The sequence below is a fragment of the Anabas testudineus genome, chromosome 15, assembly GCF_900324465.2.
Source record: "Anabas testudineus chromosome 15, fAnaTes1.2, whole genome shotgun sequence".
Lineage (NCBI taxonomy): Eukaryota > Metazoa > Chordata > Actinopteri > Anabantiformes > Anabantidae > Anabas > Anabas testudineus.
Window position 1 is genome coordinate 20,079,776 of NC_046624.1, and position 19,219 is coordinate 20,098,994.

A 19,219-nucleotide genomic window follows, 5' to 3' on the forward strand; every position below is an offset into this window, starting at 1 on the left:
GCTACAATTCTGAATTTTTCACGAGGAGGGACACTGCTGGCTGTACACAGGGCTCTAAATGTTCCACACAGTAGGAAAATGAGCAGGGGATAGGGAAGTAAGAGAGAGATGGCAATAAGAGGCATATCTGGGCTTGCAAAATCAATGAGAAGATAGGCAGGGATGATAATGCATAGAGGAACAAACCAGACCACAAAACAGACCACTCCAGAGATTTGAATTGCTTTGTCTGATGCAGGAACACCGCAGACGGGTGATGACCAGATACCTGTGAAACAAGATCAGCACATATTGGAGAGTATGAGACTTGTATAGCACACAGACACTGAAGGAGCTGCACTGATGTGTGTTTACAGATAACTACCTGTCCAAGGTGATGCACACCATGAAGCCAACACTGACCATCACACCAAAGATGTAGATAAATATGAATATTATCCCAAACCTCTGGAACATTAACAGAGCAGTCATGGAGTAAAGCTGAATGAGGTCAGATATGAGAAGGTTGATGAAGTAGATTCGAGCAGTATTATCCTTTGGCACCTGTAGGAAAACATTAGTAAAGATGAATACAGCAGCTGTTAATTATTACTTTTTAGATTATCTTTTTACATTAATTACAGCTTCAGATCGTCTTTGTTACGTGTCTACAAACTTCCCACTTTAGCAGTTTCTTCCAAAGTAAGTTACCAGTCATTTTAGATTTATATCATGAATATATAACAATTTAAATTCAAGAGCTTATTTTCACCACTATTAGTGTCTTTTATTTACCCAGACAGATCCCATAGATGTTAGCTTCTTTTTCCAGGTACAGACAAACTTACAGGTTTACTCAGTACAGTCAGTAATCAAATGTGCACAGTATACAACATTAACAGTAACACTAGCATTAAGTTGTATATGTGTATAAAGAATAGGGGGTTTGCAGAAGAACAGCATCAGTGTCAACAAGGCTGAGAAACATTTAACAGGCGTGTTAGTGTGGCCAAACTGAGATCCAAAGTTACTGATTCATTCATTAAGACTTCAGGTCCAAATACAAACACTAATGAGGTACATCAAAAGATTTAATACAAAAACAATAGAAAGAATACGAGAATAAAGGAGCAATATAAAAACGGATAAATAAATAAGGTCATCAGGACAATGGAGTGTGAAGCACAGTCCAAACTAAACAGCAGACAATGATGATCTGAAGCATGGAAATTACAAACACAATCTAACAACTGGAGAGTGCTGAGCACTCAAATAGACAACATGGAGAGAAAGGAAATGCAGGAACTAATAATATTACTGAGCTGTAAAGCTGCTCTAGCACAGTGAGAATGTGCCATTGAAAGAATGCTAAAGGGATGCTAACCATTCCACCACCCCGCCCACTCCCCTTTACCCTTTACTAAACTTTATGTACACACCTGAGAACAGGTAGCATAGATGGCTGCTCCATTAAAAGCCAGGCTGATACTGATGATTAACTCTGTCACTATTGTAAAAATGTATTCAGTCCTGTCAGGGTAGGGGAAGCTATGGGACTCATAGTAACTGCCGTGGTCGTAGTTAGAAAAGTTGTCCATTGTCATGTTGTGATGGTTGAAATCTTCCATTCTTTAGCTTGATACCTGTTTTTTTAGAGATGAGTTGATGAAAAGTGAAAATAATTAACATTGATTAGTTAATAATAATAATACATTGCAGTTTACAATAATACAGTGAAAACAAATAAAAGAGCTTTCTTTTTACATTTCATTACATTTAGCAGACGTCTCGTGTTCTCGTCCAGGGTGTTGAAACTCTAAACTAAACACGGAGCTAACCAGACGTCAAATGAAGAGGATTCACTTCGTCAAAGTGCCGTTTATTTTTCTTCTCTTCACTTTAAAGTGCGTGAGTTTATATGGTCATTTGGTAAAAACTGTAAAAACACAATACAAAAGGAAACATTCAGTCTTTGAATGCTAGCACCGAAACTTATACAATCTCCATATATATCAAATTCAACATCGTATGCTTAATCGTTTTAACACAATACATATGCAAATACAACGTTTATAGTATGAACCATCAAAAATACAAACTTACGGCATTGCGTCTGTGGTATTTCTTAGCAGATGGAAACAGATTCACGACGGTCACACGTGTCTAGTTTCTCCCGAGTGTAAACAGGAAATTACCAACGTGATCCTCCGCAAAACCGGAAGTCACGTCACAGATATCGCGAGATTATATAAACTTCTCCAATTAGAGAAAGAAAACTTGAGAAAATATCTATAAATCATTAGAATAGGCACATTTAGAAAATTCTTTCTATATGAAAAGCTGACGTTTTCATGAAAACAAGATAAGGGATGAGGTCAGTATTTTCCAGTTATCCTGGCTTTAAATGCAAATATGTTAAATAATTTCAATCACTATTTATGAAGACTAATGTTCATGTTGCTGCCAGATGTTTGATAAATTAACTTTTTAATTCTACTTTTATGTAATAGCCCCATGATCAACAACATGTGAAATTAGCTCATTTCAATGTGTGATATATTCATGTAAACAACAAACAACATAAGCTATTTGCTCAAAAGGCAAATATAATACTTCCTGTTAGCCATTTAGATCAGACAAGCTAGCTTGTCTCTGACTTTTCTGACTGTTCCGTTTTCCTCCTCTTTTCTCTTCTGACTACATGGAGGTGACTGTGTGAGTGTTTCCATCATTCACACTGCTGGACGTCTGACTAGTTCTGTCCTTCCTGCAACAACACAGACAGGACAAACCCTTGTTTACAGCCCCTTTCCTCAGGAAAATATACATAAATAAATCAGCAGGAGGACTGAGCTTAAAAAGAGATAAAACCAAAGATAAGAACTTCGATGCCAGGCAGGAAAAGAAGCACATATATAAGCAGCACCAGAACCAGAAGTCTCACAATTCAATGTTTTTCATCAGCACGGACACTGATGGCAGGAGACAAGGCTTTAATGGTCCCAACCAGGAAGAATATAAGCAGGGAGATGAGAAAGGGAAACAAATTACTTGTTAATAAACAAAGCAGTTGTAGACATGCTGTAATCTCCAAATCCTCCTAAATGTATCATCCTGTTCTGTTCAGCAAGTGTCTCAGAATGTGTCAAAACTCCAACATTAGAGTAGGAAATCAAAGTTATTAATGAAGTCTCTGCAGATCACAGAGGACCAGGTCCATCCATCCAGAAATGTGTCCCTCCCAGATAGAATCAGTGTTATTATTCATATTACTGTCTTTTATTTATCTGGTTGTTCTTTGTTACTAACATTAGGCTCATATTGTTAATAATAATATCTGCTTTACTTACTTTAATGTAGTATTTATTATTTTATTTCACATTGAGAATGTAACAAGTGCAGGTTCATAAGGTTTATACATTTCTTTCTATAAATCTCAGTGATAATTTACTCACCAGAGAAAACAAAGCATAGATGGCCACTATAGTCAGAGGAAGGCAGACTGAGATGATTATGCCCAATACCACATAGTTGATGAAGTAATATGTCTCTTCATTGTTGTCATGAAAGTTGCTGCAGTTGATGTAGCTGTGGGTTTCATTTTGTGATGAGTTGTTACTATGGACATCTGCCATTCTTTAGAGTGAAATCTGGAAAGGGAGCATGATTTAAAATGTTTATATATCTAGGTAACATTGTTCAGTGAGATCATTAAAGCTCTTTACACAATCACAGAACTCTACAGTAAACTGTAAATTAATAGTTTAGCATGAAAACATTAATAATAAAAATACATGAAATAAATACATGGTAGAACATTCAGCATGTCTAACAGAACTAGAACATAACTTAAAACACAAATATTCTCATTTTAATACATTATCACCACACACACTTTGAGAAAAATATTATCTTACATTTACCTTTAAAAGTTGAATGAGTTCCCAGCATCAATTCAGATGTTTGATCATCTGTGTCCAGTCCAGATATGATAAGATATGATATGATAAGTTCCTCTAAACCTGCTCACAAGGAAACAACACAAAATGTAAACATACATGAATATGTAAAATAGAAGAACATGAGTCACTATTAACAGGAAAGACGTGGTTTCTTTTGCATAGTACAGTTCAACTGTGTACTCACTGTGTAACCTTTAATCTTTCTGACTTCCCCAGAATGGAGGAAATTACATGGATTATATAGTAGTTGATTATGTACTGTTGCATATAAATATCTTTTTAAAGTACTGTATCAGTACTCCTGCTGTAATAATACACAAAACCTGTTTTCACGTTTCAGCTTTCACTGGTTGAACTGTACTATATCATCAGACCACATCACAGTTTGCATATGTATTTGCATTTCTTTATTCCTTAATTTTTCTCACATTTGTACATTTAGAGTTTGATGTATTAAATTATCCACAGAATTATAACATAAATACATTTGAAAGCTGGTGAACTATAATTTTCTGGTCCATTAAGAAGCTTGTGGACGAGGTGACATTTGCTAATTTTAACTTTAATTAATTAGCTTATCATCTTTTTTTAAGTCAACTGTCAGGAAACAGGAGAGACTCAGAATGCAGTGTCAGTAAATTACAGTGAGACGAGGGGAGGGCAACAGCAGAAGGTTGAAGACAAAATGTGGGCAGCTACACAGGCAAAGAGACGAGGGGCTGAATAAATAAGTGAGGAAACAGGTGAATCCAATCAGGAAGTGATCACTGCAGAAGGAACCAGGACTGAACCAAAACAGAGAGGAGTCAGGAACCAAAATGAAAAGATGATCATCATCCATCCATTTTCTTAACCTCTTGTCCTCTGAAGGGTCGTGGGAATGCTGGAGCCTATCCCAGCTGTCATTGGACGAGAGGCGGGGTACACCCTGGACAGGTCGCCAGTCCATGGTAGGATAATAATCAGTTCCAAACCATAACCAGATCATGAAAGAAACAGTTTATATGAACTTGTGAAGTTTTCCTACAGGACGAAGGAGAAATTCCTTCTTCAGCTTCGACCATGGATGAGACGACACATAATCTCCAACGACAACTGCAGATTATCAAACAACTTTATTAAAAGTTTTCACTCATTGACTTCATGAAGGTCAGTTAAAGAACCTAACAAAGAACAATTAAATAGAATGGGATTTAAAAATAAAATGTCATATAGAGACACATACACATGAACCAGTAGAGAGAACTCGTTCAACGTGTGGTTTTTAACCTGTGAGCTTCTGAAACTGACAAAGAGGAAAGAAGTGTGTCTGGTGATTGACAGTATTCAAACCATTTATGGTCAACTTACACACTGTGAGCTATTTGGGGAGGACAGACGGGTTTATTAAGGCTCTGTCTGTTGGAGTCTTAGTGAAGACTAGAACAAACTCCTTCCTCTGAGCTTTATATAAGGTAGATGAGGTTATTGATCTTATTTTCTGAACTTATGCTAACACCTGACTCCAATTAGCTTTTCTGAGGTCATTATTCAAAGCGTTCACTTACTTTTTCTTACCACTGTATCTCAACTATCTACTCTATAATTCTGATATTAATAAATTACATCATTATTATAACATGCTGTCATCATTCACACTGTTGATCTACTGGTGTTTTTACTTTCCAACTTGTAAAAGCACAAAAAGGCCAAAAGCTTGTCTGCAGCCCCTTTCCTCAGGAAAACATACAGAAATGAGTCAGCAAGAGGACTGAACTTAATAAGAGTGAAAGACAGATCAGAAAAGGACGTGTTAATACCACTGTCTTGTGCCAGGGACCAAATAGCAGTTGGCAGAAATATCAGTGTGTAAATTAGCAGCACCAGGACCAACACGGCCACAATTCGACGTTTTTCTTCAGGGGGGACACTGACGGAAGGACGCAAAGCTTTGAGAGTCCCACCAAGGAAGAATACAAGCAGTGGATAGGGAAGGAGGAAGAAGACAGCCAAGATGGTTTCTACCACCTGAGGATCAGCACCGAAGGAAAGAGGGAGGATGTAGACAAGAGGAAGTGTCCACACCACGGCAGAGACCATCAAATAGATCTTGACTGTTCGTCTGAAGCGGTACCACACTGGCCAGGCAATAACCAAATACCTGTAACATAAGATATACACACACCGTAGACGATGGTCACTGAGCAGCATCCAAGTGATGTACAAATAAAATGGTCATTGAAGTAGAATCACTGGAGTGACAGATGGCTACCTTTCCATAGCAACACACACCATGAAGCCAACGCCGGATATCACACCAAAGTAGTAGATATGAAAAAAGACTGCAGACGGCAAACAAGGTGTCAGTTGAGCGATCATGCTGCTGAGCTGGACGAGGTCAGAAATGAGAACGTTGATAACGTAGATCTGAGTAACATGATCCTTTTGGACCTGCAGGAAGACATTGGTAAAGGTAAAGAAAGCAGATGTAAATAGAGTCTGAACTCCTCTCCTCCTCAAGGTGACCTCTGCCAAATTACAGTGTGTCACCTCGCTCTGCAGAGCAACTGTAGTCAGAGCCGAGTGTCAGTCAGAATAATCCAATGTGACATGTTGGCGTGTCGTGTTTCAAATAATAGTTTTATTACTTATTAATATTTCACATAACATGGTGTACTGTGTTTAGAGGGTGCCTCTCTTCTCATTGTACAAATAATAGAAGGGAACACATCAACAATGTAAATCAGGCTTCATTTAGTGAAGTAACTAATAGAAGGAGCCGATGTTCAGAAGCTGAAGACCAAATAAATGTGTAGCTATTCAATATTACAGATTAAACTGTAAATCTCAGTGATCAAATACACACCAGAGAACAGACAGAGTAGGCAGCCACTAGATTCAAGAGAAGGCTGAGGCCAACGATGATGCAGGTCACTATGAAGAGGAGGTTGATTGATGATTCAGTGTAACTGTTGGTGATGTTGCTGCTTTGTGAAGTATTGAATTCCTCCATTCTTCAGATTGAAACCTAAAAAAGAGAATTCTTAACATGTAAAAATAACTTGGTTCACTAATATCACTGAGCGAGGCACAAATACAAACACAGGTGGGAACATTCACTACGTCAAACACAATGTTGAGTGTTTATATATATATGATTTTTCTAATTCATGTGTATCATAATTCTTTAATCACAAAAGCAAAGCAAAAAAACGTATAAATAAGTTTACTGGTTGTTTTTATTCGTTGACATTTCATTTTATTTTGTGTCACTCATCATTTGTCATAACCAGTGATTGTAGAAATTTAAAAAAATAGTTTGTACAAAAATATGCACTGGATTAAGTTTTAATTCATGTTTATTTTAATTCTTTATAAATGTGTTCATTACATGAAAATCTCATTGAAAAGTTATTTCTAGCCAAAATGAAGAATGAATTGTCATTGACTTAGATTTTTCCTTGTTCCTCATCATCTCCTCCTCATCTTGTAAGTCACTTTGGATTAAAGTGTCTGTTAAATAACTAAATGTAAATGAAGACATCTCAATCTCTGAATCATTCCTGACTATTGTACAACAAAATCTCTGTAAAGTTGTTAAACCTGTACTGTTGTCTTCAATATACATGCAAAGCTTCCCTCACATCTCCAATATGTAAACATCATTGTCCTTTAGAAATGAAGGAATGAATCTGTGTTTTTCAGTTAACTGAAAAACACAGATTCATTCCTTCATTTCTTTCAACTTACCACGACTTAATGAACTCTGTTAACTCTGAATATTAAGTGTCGAACAGCTCTGTCTATGAGCTCTAATTCAAACATAAATATTTGGTTCAACTGTCTGAACCCGTCGACACAGTTTGCACATTTAAACATGAGTAAAAAGTTGTATCACCAATTTTACCTTTGAGGCCACAGCTGGTTGAGATCATACACCAGGTTTGATGTTGGATCCTCTGCATCCAGTCAGCAAGCGTCTAAATATCATAAATGACACAGCTCCTGAAAATATATACTTTCCTTTGCATTTGTTTAAAGGTTGAGAGGGAAAACGAAGTCATGCATGAATATGTAAAACACAGAAGAAGAACCGTCACAGTCAGCAGAGAAGACATGTCCATCTGTTTAGAGACAAACACACTGTCCTGACAAATCTGCAACAACTGTTTTTCTTTAATGTTGTTTTGTTGCTTCACATATTTCAACAGCTTTCATTAAGTTTGAGTTGTTGTTAGACTGTAGTTTAATCAGTCCCCAGGTTTGGCTGAACATTTCTTTTTATGCTTCTTGATATTTCTCCACTACATTTACTCAGATGTTTTCTGTTGTGAATTAACACCCTCAAATTTAAGGTGATAATATAGTTTTACGTTTTCTTTTATTGCATCATTTCATCACTCGTCTAATTTGGATTTTCTTTCATCTCTAAACTGCTGAATTACAGTGGATGAGGTTGATCTTTGATCTTTGATCATTTTATTCAAACCTGAAAAGTAAAGTTCACATTTCTGACATTAAAACTGATTCTGTTGTGCTGCGTTACTTTTCTTACATCAATAATTCCATCTCAAATTTCAGATGTCATCACTTCAACAGGGTCGTTATCATTATCTCCACTATTCTTTTTTTACATTATTTAAATATTGTGTTTTGCATGATTTTGCCTACCATCAAGTTATTTATATTACATTTGTTTGTCAGACACTTTTGTTCCTCATGCGTTAAAGTGTAGTAGAGAGTGGGAGGAGAAAACAGAAACTACACCTGTAACAGCAGGTGTATGGATCCAACTAAAAAGTAAATCCAACCACAGTATTTCAGAATGAATGATGTCTCCATGATCAGACACAAACTGTTCCTCCAAGAAGTTGTTGACTAGTGACATTACTAATGTTTGATTCCTACACTAATGTAAGTCGCTTTTATCCACTTACAAGGTACAAGGCAAAGGTGGGTTAAGTGTAAGGAGTTCTTGCCTAAGGACCCCTACTAGAGGTAGGACACAATCTGTCTCCCACATGGAGGGAAACAATGTCCTCACTACACGATGTGACCTGATGATCCAGATACCATGAATCAACTTCCAGATAAATTCAACTAATGACTGAGAATCTTCACCGACATCAAGGAGAAAGATCCTGTTTTTTTTCACATTTTTATATAAATTATCTCTATCGTCAGATACTTTATTTTTCTGAGTATCATTTGTATTTAAGGGAAAAAACAGAAATCCAGGTTAAACAGGTTAAATTATATTAAATGTTACAGATGATCACAGTTTGCATATTAATTTACAAATTTTCCCCGTGGGTATTTACAGTATTAATAATCTTCATTTACATTTTGATGTATCAGAGAAACTTTATATTTAAAATCTGGAGGAACCAGTGAATGATTTGACATTTGCTCATTTTCTGTGACACTGAATCAGTTTAAAGGAACTTTTAAGGGTGTTACATGTTTGTTATTGGGTTTATTTGTGGTGCATCATATAGTCCATTGCTTTAACATTTATTTATAGTAATTTGAATCAGTAGGCTAATAATAATTTATGTGACTGATATTTACAGTTCATTTAAAAGCAGCCGTTTCAGGTTGAACTGTACTATAAGATTAGACCTTTTTATAGTTTGCTAGTGTTTTCATTTCTATATTCCTTCATTTTTTTCTGGATATTTAGAGTTTGATGTATTAAATTAGCCATTACTATAATTAACTGGTTCATTATGAAGCTTGTGAATGAGGTGACATTTGCTAATTTCCAGTGACAATGAATTCATTTAAAGGATCTTTTGCATCACATATAGTCTTTTAATTTTGTTTACTTTGTGTTTATACACTGTAATAAATTGCTGGAAGACAATGGTCAAATTCACATACAGTTTCTCTGGACCTGAACCAGCTGTGTAGCTTCATCTAAAGGCTAAAGGACAATGATGTTCACATATTGGAGTTGTGAGGGAAACTTTGCATGTATATTGAAGACAACAGTACAGGTTTAACAACTTCACAGAGATTTAGTTGTACACTAGTCAGGAATGATTCAGAGATTGACATGTCTTCATTTACATTTAGTTATTTAACAGACACTTTTATCCAAAGTGACTTACAAGATGAGGAGGAGATGATGAGGAACAAGGAAAAATCTAAGTCAATGAGAATTCATTCTTCATTTTGGCTAGAAATAACTTTTCAATGAGATTTTCATGTAATGAACACATTTATAGAGAATTAAAATAAACATGAATTAAAACTTAATCCAGTGCATATTTTTGTACAAACTATTTTTTTAAATTTCTACAATCACTGGTTATGACAAATGATGAGTGACACAAAATAAAATGAAATGTCAACGAATAAAAACAACCAGTAAACTTATTTATACGTTTTTTTGCTTTGCTTTTGTGATTAAAGAATTATGATACACATGAATTAGAAAAATCATATATATATAAACACTCAACATTGAAAAAGCACTCGTTTTATATATATATGTTTGCTTAAACTATAATATGAAACTGGAGAAAGTGCAGACAAACATTTTCAGCCTCCAGTATAATAATTCTCACACTTCTTTTTTTCCACAGTTTATTATCTTTTTCTTAATCATGTTACTGACGGCCTCTGTCTCATCTGTCTTTATAATTTTCCTCTTCTCTTCCTACACAGAACTTTCTGCGTGCATGTTGTCGTCATCATTCACTGCTGATGAGCTCATATCATTACGTTCTTTTTTGCAACAACACAAAAAGTTTAAAGGTTTATCTACAGCTTCTTTTCTAAGGAAAAAATACAGGAGTGTGTCTGCAAGTGGACTGAGCATAGTTATATATATGTTAAACACATAAATGTAATGGTGATATCTCAGTTCATTTCCCAGTAAGAGAATAATAGTGGGCAACGAAAGCAGTGAGTAAATAAGCAGCACCAGTACCACATTTGCCACAATGCTGCGTTTTTCATAAGGAGGGACACTGCTGGCTGTACACAGGGCTCTAAATGTTAAACACAGCAGGAAAACAAGCAGGGGATAGGGAAGTAGGAGGAAGATGGCAATAAGAGACATGTCTGGGCCTGGAAAATCAATGAGAGGATAGATGCGGATGACAATGCACAGAGGAACAAACCAGACCACAAAACAGACCAGTCCAGAGATTTGAATTGTTTGTCTGATGCAGGAACACCGCAGACGGGAGAGGACCAGATACCTGTGAAACAAGATCAGCACATATTGGAGAGTGTGAGACTTGTACAGCACACAGACACTGAAGGAGCTGCACTGATGTGTGTTTACAGATAACTACCTGTCCAAGGTGATGCACACCATGAAGCCAACACTGACCATCACAGCAAAGATGTAGATAAATATGAATATTCCCTCAAACATTAACAGAGCAGTTAAGGAGTAAAGCTGAATGAGGTCAGATATGAGAAGGTTGATGAAGTAGATTCGAGCAGTATTATCCTTTGGCACCTGTAGGAAAACATTAGTAAAGATGAATACAGCAGTTGTTATCATGTTCTTTCATTTACATTTATAATCAGACCCTTAATTCAGTACTTAGTAAGGATGTAACCAAGATAATCTGAAGCTGTAATGAATGTAAAAAGAACATCTACAAACTTCGAAGTTTTTAAGCAGATTTAAGCAGTTTATAACAGTTCTCATGAAGTAATCTGTTGAAAAATAATATGGTGATGATGTACACACCTGAGAACAGGTAGCATAGATGGAACTCCTAAAGAAGAGTTAACACCTTTAACACTGTTACCACCCATCCCTCTTTGCCACATCGAGACCTGGTTTGAGCTTGTTTGTAGTTTTTTTACCTTCATTTTATTTTGACCTTCGACCTGCCCAACAATACTCACCAGCCCTCAAGTCAACTTATGTAATACTGGAAATAAAGAAAGATACTCATACTTACCTGTTACCTGCTTCCTCCTAAACACTCACCTGGTTACTTGAATGTAGTCTGTTCCACTAACCAGTGGAGGGCGCTCCAACTCCATCCCCAGTATCATCTCTGGTTATAGCCTGCTTCCTACACCTATACTATTATTATTGGTTGTCTTTTAATAAACCTTTTTTAAACGTTCTTTTCTTGCTGTCTGACAATAATTATGTCCAACTATTTACAAACCTGTTACACTGGTTTTTATTGGAACTTGCACTGTTGTCTTGTAACTTTTAGATTGGACAGTCCCAGGATGTTTTATAGCCGTTGCTGTGTTGCTGTGTGATTTTAGGTCATTTCAGTTTTGTAAAACATGGTTTCTCAGGCTCGAAGGTCACATTAAAAATGGTTTTTGCCCTCTGCCTTTACACACTGTTATCTCCCTGAAGTCCTATTTTAAAATTGTCCTGTACGTTGAAAAAACACATTTCTTTCCAATCTTATTGCTTTTTTTAAACTGACATAAAGTGAAGGGTTATCTGTGCTTTTTGTGCAATTTAATCATTAGATCCTCACCTGTTTCCAATAACTGTAAAGTTTGGAATTATCCAAAATGATGTTAAATATTAAAGTAATATCTAATAATGTGTTGCATGCATCAAAATCTAGCCACAGGGGTTGCAAGCCAGTAACTTCTGTGCTGGTCCCGAGCCCGGATAAATAGAGAGGGTTGTTTCAGGAAGGGCATCCGGCGTAAAAATTGCCAAAATAACCATGCGAATCATCAATAAGACTTACGGATCGGTCGAGGCCCGGGTTAACAACGACCGCCACCCATGCTGTTAACCTACAGGGTGCCGATGGAAATTTGACTACTGTTGGTCGAAGAAAGAGGGGAGGCAGAAGGGTTCGTGGTCAGAGAGAGAAGGGAAAAGGCAGGAGCATAGATCTGAGAATAGGGACTCTTAACGTTGACACAATTTCCTTTTGGTGTAAAGACAAGGAATCTGGAAGGACAGATGGTGGTGGACTTGCTAAGAGGATGGAGATGGCTGTAGTCAACACTTACTTCCAGAAGAGGGAGGTACACAGAGTGACATACAGAAGTGGAGGTAGGAGTACACAGGTGGACTACATCCTATGTAGACGAGGTCATTTGGGAGAGGTTAGTGACTGCAAAGTGGTGGTAGGAGAGAGTGTAGCCAGACAGCACCGCATGGTGGTGTGTAAGATGACTCTGGAGGTCAGGAAGAAGAAGAGAGGGAAGACAGAAAAGAAGACCAAGTGGTGGAAGCTAAAGAATGAAGAAACTTGTGAGGAATTCAGACAGAAGTTGAGACAGGTTCTGGGTGGTCAGGAAGAGCTTCCAGATGACTGGGAAACTACAGCAGAGGTTATCAGGGAAACAGGTAGGAAAGTGCTAGGTATGTCATCTGGAAAGAAGAAAGAAGGTAAATACACTTGGTGGTGGAATGAGTACAGGAATGCATCCAGAGGAAGAGGTTAGCTAGAAGGAAGTGGGATGTAGAAAAGACTGAGGAAAGTAGACAGGAGTACAAGGAAGTGCAGCGTTGAGTGAAGAGGGAGGTGGCAAAGGCCAAACAGAAAGCTTACGATGAGCTGTATGACAGGTTAGACACAAAAGAAGGAGAGAAGGACTTGTACAGGCTAGCCAGACAGAGAGATAGAGATGGGAAGGATGTGCAACAGGTAAGGGTGATTAAGGACAGAGATGGAGAGGTACTAACAACCCAGGAGAGTGTGCAGAAAAGATGGAAGGAGTATTTTGAGGAGCTGATGAACGAGGAAAATGACAGGGAAAGAAGGGAGGAAGATGTGGATGTTGTGGAGCAGGAAATAGCAGAGATTGGAAAGGATGAGGTTAGGAAGGCTCTGAAAAGGATGAAGAGTGGAAAGGCTGTTGGTCCGGATGACGTACCTGTGGAGGTGTTAAGAGAAAACTGTGAAACAGCTAATCATATTGTCACACTCTGTACTCATGCTATCATTGTTTTGGTTTATACACAGCCTTCACCCATAACACATAACCGAGAGGGCCGGAATAGCCCGGTTCACACACACAGACATACACACATTCACACCCACTCATACTGTGTACATTCTTATATCACATGACTATAAATAAAAGACCAAGGAACTCCCTCGGTGTACGCTCTCAGGGTGTTACACTGAGGAGGGTGCCCTTTGTACAAAGACTACGCTGTCTGTGTCTCATCTGTCTGATTGCAGGGTTTCTTAGCAAGGAGTGAAATCATCATAGGTGAAACTCATCATAGGTGACAATCTCCTGACAGGAGGTGTGGAAGTGCTTAGGAGAGACAGCAGTGGAGTTTTTAACCAGTTTGTTCAATAGGATTCTAGAGAGTGAGAAGATGACTGAGGAATGGAGGAGAAGTGTTCTAGTTCCAATCTTTAAGAACAAGGGTGACACGCAGAACTGCAGCAACTATAGAGGAATAACGTTGATGAGCCACACAATGAAGCTGTGGGAAAGAGTAGTGGAAGCCAGGCTTAGGAAGAAGGTGGAGATTTGTGAGCTGCAGTATGGTTTCATGCCCCGTAAGAGCACCACTGACGCCATTTTTGCTTTGAGAATGTTGATGGAAAAGTACAGAGATGGTCAGAAGGAGCTGCATTGTGTCTTTGTAGATTTAGAGAAGGCGTATGACAGGGTGCCGAGGGAGGAGCTGTGGTACTGTATGAGGTCGTCGGGAGTGGCAGAGAAGTACATCAGACTAGTTCAGGACATGTATGAGAGAAGTATGACGGTGGTGAGATGTGCTGTAGGTCAGACAGAGGAGTTCAAGGTGGAGGTGGGACTACACCAAGGATCAGCTTTGAGTCCCTTCTTGTTTGCTATGTTGATGGACAGGCTGACAGATGAGGTCAGACAGGAATCTCCCTGGACAATGATGTTTGCGGATGACATTGTGATTTGCAGTGAGAGTAGAGAGCAGGTAGAGGAACAGCTAGAGAGGTGGAGGTTTGCTCTGGAAAGAAGAGGCATGAAGGTCAGTCGTAGTAAGACAGAATTCATGTGTCTGAACGAGAGGGATCAAGGTAGAAGCGTTAGGTTACAGGGGGCGGAGGTGAAGAAGGTGCAGGAGTTTAAGTGTCAGCGTGTCAGCAAGACTCAAGGAAAGGTGTACAAGACAGTGGTGAGACCAGCTCTGCTCTATGGGTTAGAGACGGTAGCAGTGAGACAGAGACAAGAGGCTGAGATGGAGGTAGCAGAGATGAAGATGTTGAGGTTCTCCTGGAGTGACCAGGTTAGACAGAATAAGGAACGAGTACATCAGAGGGACGGCTCACGTTGCCTGTGTTAGCGACAAAGTCAGAGAGGCCAGACTGAGATGGTTTGGACATGTTCAGAGGAGGGATAGTGAATATATTGGTAGAAGGATGTTGGAGATGGAGCTGCCAGGCAGGAGGACAAGAGGATGACCAAGGAGGAGATATATGGATGTCTTAACAGAGGACATGAGGTTGGCTAGTGTTAGGGTAGAAGATGCCCATGATAGAGTTAGGTGGAAAAGGATGATTCGCTGTGGCGACCCCTGATGGGAAAAGCCGAAAGAAGAAGATGTGTTGCATGCATCAATCTTTAAATTTACACAATACAATTGAGTTAGTCAATAAAAATGGCAAATTGAAAATACTTCATAAAACCTCTGTGGTCCAATCTAAGTTAGCAAAACATGATGTAAAATCTTGTGTTAACAGTGTTTTTAACAACTATTGGCTCATGTTCACTGTGTCTTTGTGCTAATTTGAACTGAACTGTTGGTCACACTAAGAGGGATCTGGAAGTTGTAGTAGTTTCCTCTTTAAACTTTAAGAAAATATTGATACAGGTAATGTTAAAAGTTACACTATTAAATTGTAATTTTAAAGATCATTTAATTAATTATGTATAGGAGTGTCCTTAGAATAATAAGAGTAAGTGGTAAAAACTCACTGCTGGATGACCACAGTCTGAATGTTCTTCCTGTACCACAGTCTACAGCATTTTACTCTGCAAAGACAACTTAATAGTAAAGAGGCAAGAAAGCAGGGAGGGGGACGTGTGGTTGTTCACACTTCATCATTCATTCTATTAATTATAGTTTATTTTTGGAATAAACCGACCTGTCTCAGCCAGTTTAATTTATGTATTTAAGTTTAGACCTGTAGTTAATGAAGAGAAACTATACAAGGTGAGCGTGTCATGATCCTACAGGGCTTCCTGTCCTGCTTTTAGTTTGGTGGCTGACTTCCTGTTTTTCTTTCCTGTTGCTGGCAGCTTGATTCTAATTATCCAATCTCTTTCAGCTGTGCTCATTGATTTCACCTGGTGCCAGCTCCCTTTATATTCTGAATCTTCCCCTGAGAGAGCTGCCAGATTGTCCTGACCCTGTGTTTGACTTTCCAGCCTTTCTAGTTATCTTGTTTGCTTATGTGTTACAGACCGGACCGTATTCTCTACCCTGAGTTTTTGCCTGCTCCTTAGAAAGACCGTGTATTGATTCTCTTTGCCTTTTCTGGTTTTGGACCTGCTCTCCAGCTCTTGCCCCTGTCTAAAATACTGACTGAGGATGCCTGTTGTGAGTACCGGATCTCCCTCTTTTGTATATGGATTGTGGATGACTGTAGTGAGTACTGGACGTGTACCTTGCATATCTGTGGGATCTCTCTCTGGCCTTCTCTTGGATTGTCTGTATGTTGTGTGCACACGAAGAGGAGGACCTAATCCAACCAGCTACACCACACTGTGCCCGGCTAACCTCTTCGCTAACCCTGGGCCTCTACAGGCTACTCACCATTGCTCCCGACCCCTGCTTCATCATCAGCTCTCCCCTCTTTATCCATAGGTCAGTTCATGTCTTCTGCACATTATTTCCTCATTCTCGTTCACAATCTTACCCTGCTTCGCTCCTGCAGATCCTTGCACTCTGGCTACCCGGTTCCTGCAATCAGACTCCTACCCATACATTCATAATCTATAATAAAGAGCTTGTTCAACCACGAATTCTGGTACTGGCATTTTAATTGGGTTCAACATTCCTTGCGGCGGGTGGTCTCACTCGCCGCTGACAGAGGACATGGTTCAAACGTTTAGCACAAAAACAGGAAGTGCAGTTCTCAATTTTATTTTCACATTTCTTATCACCCCTAAATCACTGGTTCAAATACTCATATCTGAAAATTAATAGACTTTGATGAGCTTATAAACACTCTAATTCTACTGTATGAAAATCTCCACTAAAAAACACACTTAAGACATGTTATTGACCTTTTTAAAGATCATATGTTCAGTCCTTTAGAGAGTTAGATTATGAATCACTGGAACATTTTTCGAAGCATGATCATGGTAAACAGTTAGCTATTAGGAAACTTCTTCTGGTGTTAAATACAGTATAAACAGGCTGCACAATTATGCAATTATGTGTACCTTGAAGTAAAGTGGAACATTTCTGATTATGTACCAAGTAGCCCCTCTCTAGTTATCATTAGCTCTTTATCTTATCATTGCTTATTATTTGTACTCAGCAGGAGTCTCATATTTCTTTAAGTTATCACATTGTCTGAAACCAGACAGTTTAATTGATGCAGATGATAAACTGACCATATCAGATCAGAACCTAGAATACTTTACTTCACTAATTTCACTAATCTCTTCTGCAAATTCATCAACCTGTACATTAGATCATCTCAAACAGATGTTTCCTGAAATAACAGAACCCCAGTTGAAAACTACAGCTGGGGGCAGAGCTTTTTCTTACAAAGCCCCAAAGTTATGGAATAGTGTTCCAAATAGCGTTCGGGACTCAGACACAGTCTCATGACTTAAGTCGAAGCTAAAAACATAAAACATAGAGCATTGTGATGAACTGGTATGTTTAGATGCTGTCTTCCCACTCTCCCTGCTGCACTCTACAGTAAATATACATTCACCTCATACATCGTCTGACTGATCATAACTAACTGTTATCTCTCCTCTTCTCTCTCTTTCCCTCTTCCTGTCTCTCTGTCGAGCCACATGTCGTTCCACCCTTCGCCCTCTGGACCTGTCTGACTTGTCCTGGTGCCCAACTTCTGGTCGGAGATCTCGTCGCTGGATCCCACGTGTGGTCTCTATTGGATGACTGGGGTTGGTTCCACTCTACTATGAAGTTGGTCTTGGCCTCGGCTGACGTCGGCAGCTGTTTCTCTGAGGTCTCGTCTCAACGCTTGATAGTCCAGGACTGGAATTTCCTACAGTTCTTCCAGAGCCACCAATAACTAATTGGACTCCACATTAACTTATAGACCGTAACTGTTATACTGAACTGCCTGCTGCCTACACAGCATGTAATCACCCATATGAGGATGGGTTCCCTGTTGAGTCTGGTTCCTCTCAAGGTTTCTTCCTGTTGCCTTCTCAGGGAGTTTTTCTTGCCACCGTCGCCCTCGGTTTGCTCATCAGGGACAATCTGATTATTATGATTCATACAGATTCACTGTTCATGTAAACTTCCATAGTTTCTTTGGTTGTATAAAGCTGCTTTGTGAAAATGACAGTTGTTAAAAACTTTATTCAAATAAAATCTATTGAATTTAATTTTGAAAACAGACAAAAGGAATTCACACACAAACGACATAACATAGACTTTTATAGTCTTATACTATTATAATTAAATGAAACACTGGTTAAGAAAGTATTTTTTAAGTCTTTTACTATTATTATCACTGTTATTTCAGTTACTTATTAACTAATTGTTAACCAGTGGTTCATTATTACAGTGTCTCCAGGTGTGTTCTCACTGTGTCACTCAATCAGTTCACACTTGAGTCAGGGTCCAGGACGACAGATTTCTTTTACCAGTAAGGAAACATATCTGTGCTGATCATACGATATAAGGTGTCATTGTCATTATTCACTTCCGGTTATTTTGAAACATTTCTCTACTTCTGGTCTGGTTCCTACCTTAATTCCACCCCTTTCCTGTCACTATTAGTATCTAATCAGACTGATTGATTTCACCTATTCACCTTTCCACATTGTCTGCTCTCTTACCAGAAGAGAGTTAAAGCTCAACAAATGACTGACTCAGTAAATATACCTATGGTTAGTGGCCCCACCTCCACTTAGCAGCAGTTCACAGCTGCTTCCTGAAGGTGTGCAACTGATGTGATGCTACTTAAAATTGTGTTGGAACTGCTGTGAAGGGCTGTTGTTTCTTTTTCCTGCACTTATTGTATTAACAAAACTTTTTATTAAATGCCAATAAAACTTCATTTCTGGTCATCTGTTAGAAAACAGGAGAGAATCAGAATGCATCAGTCACTTACAGTTAGACGAGGGGAGGGCAACAGCGGAAGGTTAAAGACAAAATGTGGGCAGCTACACAGGTAAAG

The 19,219-nt window shown here is 38.5% G+C and overlaps 2 protein-coding genes and 1 long non-coding RNA gene across 6 annotated transcripts; all 3 read right to left on the reverse strand.

The window, feature by feature from the left end:
- Positions 1–8: 8 nt before the first annotated feature.
- LOC113158128 (G-protein coupled receptor 4-like) lies at positions 9–2,167 on the reverse strand. 4 transcript variants are annotated; one of them, XM_026353837.1, is made up of 5 exons: positions 2,079–2,167; positions 1,754–1,915; positions 1,419–1,622; positions 365–543; positions 9–268 (listed from the first exon to the last, which is right to left on the reverse strand). In XM_026353837.1, the coding sequence occupies exons 3-5, from the start codon at positions 1,605–1,607 to the stop codon at positions 142–144; spliced, it is 495 nt and encodes a 164-aa protein (XP_026209622.1). In that variant the 5' UTR covers positions 1,608–1,622; positions 1,754–1,915; positions 2,079–2,167; the 3' UTR covers positions 9–141. The 4 variants fall into 4 exon arrangements, with proteins under 4 accessions (XP_026209622.1, XP_026209623.1, XP_026209624.1 ...); XM_026353838.1 differs by having other exon boundaries at positions 2,083–2,151; XM_026353839.1 differs by lacking the exon at positions 1,754–1,915 and having other exon boundaries at positions 2,079–2,157.
- A 3,406-nt stretch (positions 2,168–5,573) lies between these two features.
- LOC113158440 (G-protein coupled receptor 4-like) lies at positions 5,574–6,933 on the reverse strand. Its single transcript, XM_026354346.1, has 3 exons — positions 6,787–6,933; positions 6,193–6,371; positions 5,574–6,081 (listed from the first exon to the last, which is right to left on the reverse strand). The coding sequence occupies exons 1-3, from the start codon at positions 6,931–6,933 to the stop codon at positions 5,574–5,576; spliced, it is 834 nt and encodes a 277-aa protein (XP_026210131.1).
- Positions 6,934–10,995: 4,062 nt separating this feature from the next.
- Positions 10,996–11,656, reverse strand: LOC113158243. The gene is made up of 3 exons (XR_003298564.1): positions 11,635–11,656; positions 11,228–11,397; positions 10,996–11,131 (listed from the first exon to the last, which is right to left on the reverse strand). It is a non-coding gene; the product is annotated as an uncharacterized LOC113158243 (long non-coding RNA).
- Between the last annotated feature and the right edge of the window lie 7,563 nt (positions 11,657–19,219).

Coding starts and splice junctions, on each gene's coding strand:
- LOC113158128 (XM_026353837.1), bottom strand. CDS start 1,607: ATGGAAGATTTCAACCATCACAACATGACAATGGACAACTTTTCTAAC. Junction 544..1,418: donor TCTATGCTACCTGTTCTCAG/GTGTGTACATAA, acceptor GTTTTCCTACAG/GTGCCAAAGGATAATACTGC. Junction 269..364: donor GTGTGCATCACCTTGGACAG/GTAGTTATCTGT, acceptor CTTGTTTCACAG/GTATCTGGTCATCACCCGTC.
- LOC113158440 (XM_026354346.1), bottom strand. CDS start 6,933: ATGGAGGAATTCAATACTTCACAAAGCAGCAACATCACCAACAGTTAC. Junction 6,372..6,786: donor CCTACTCTGTCTGTTCTCTG/GTGTGTATTTGA, acceptor GTCTTCCTGCAG/GTCCAAAAGGATCATGTTAC. Junction 6,082..6,192: donor GTGTGTGTTGCTATGGAAAG/GTAGCCATCTGT, acceptor CTTATGTTACAG/GTATTTGGTTATTGCCTGGC.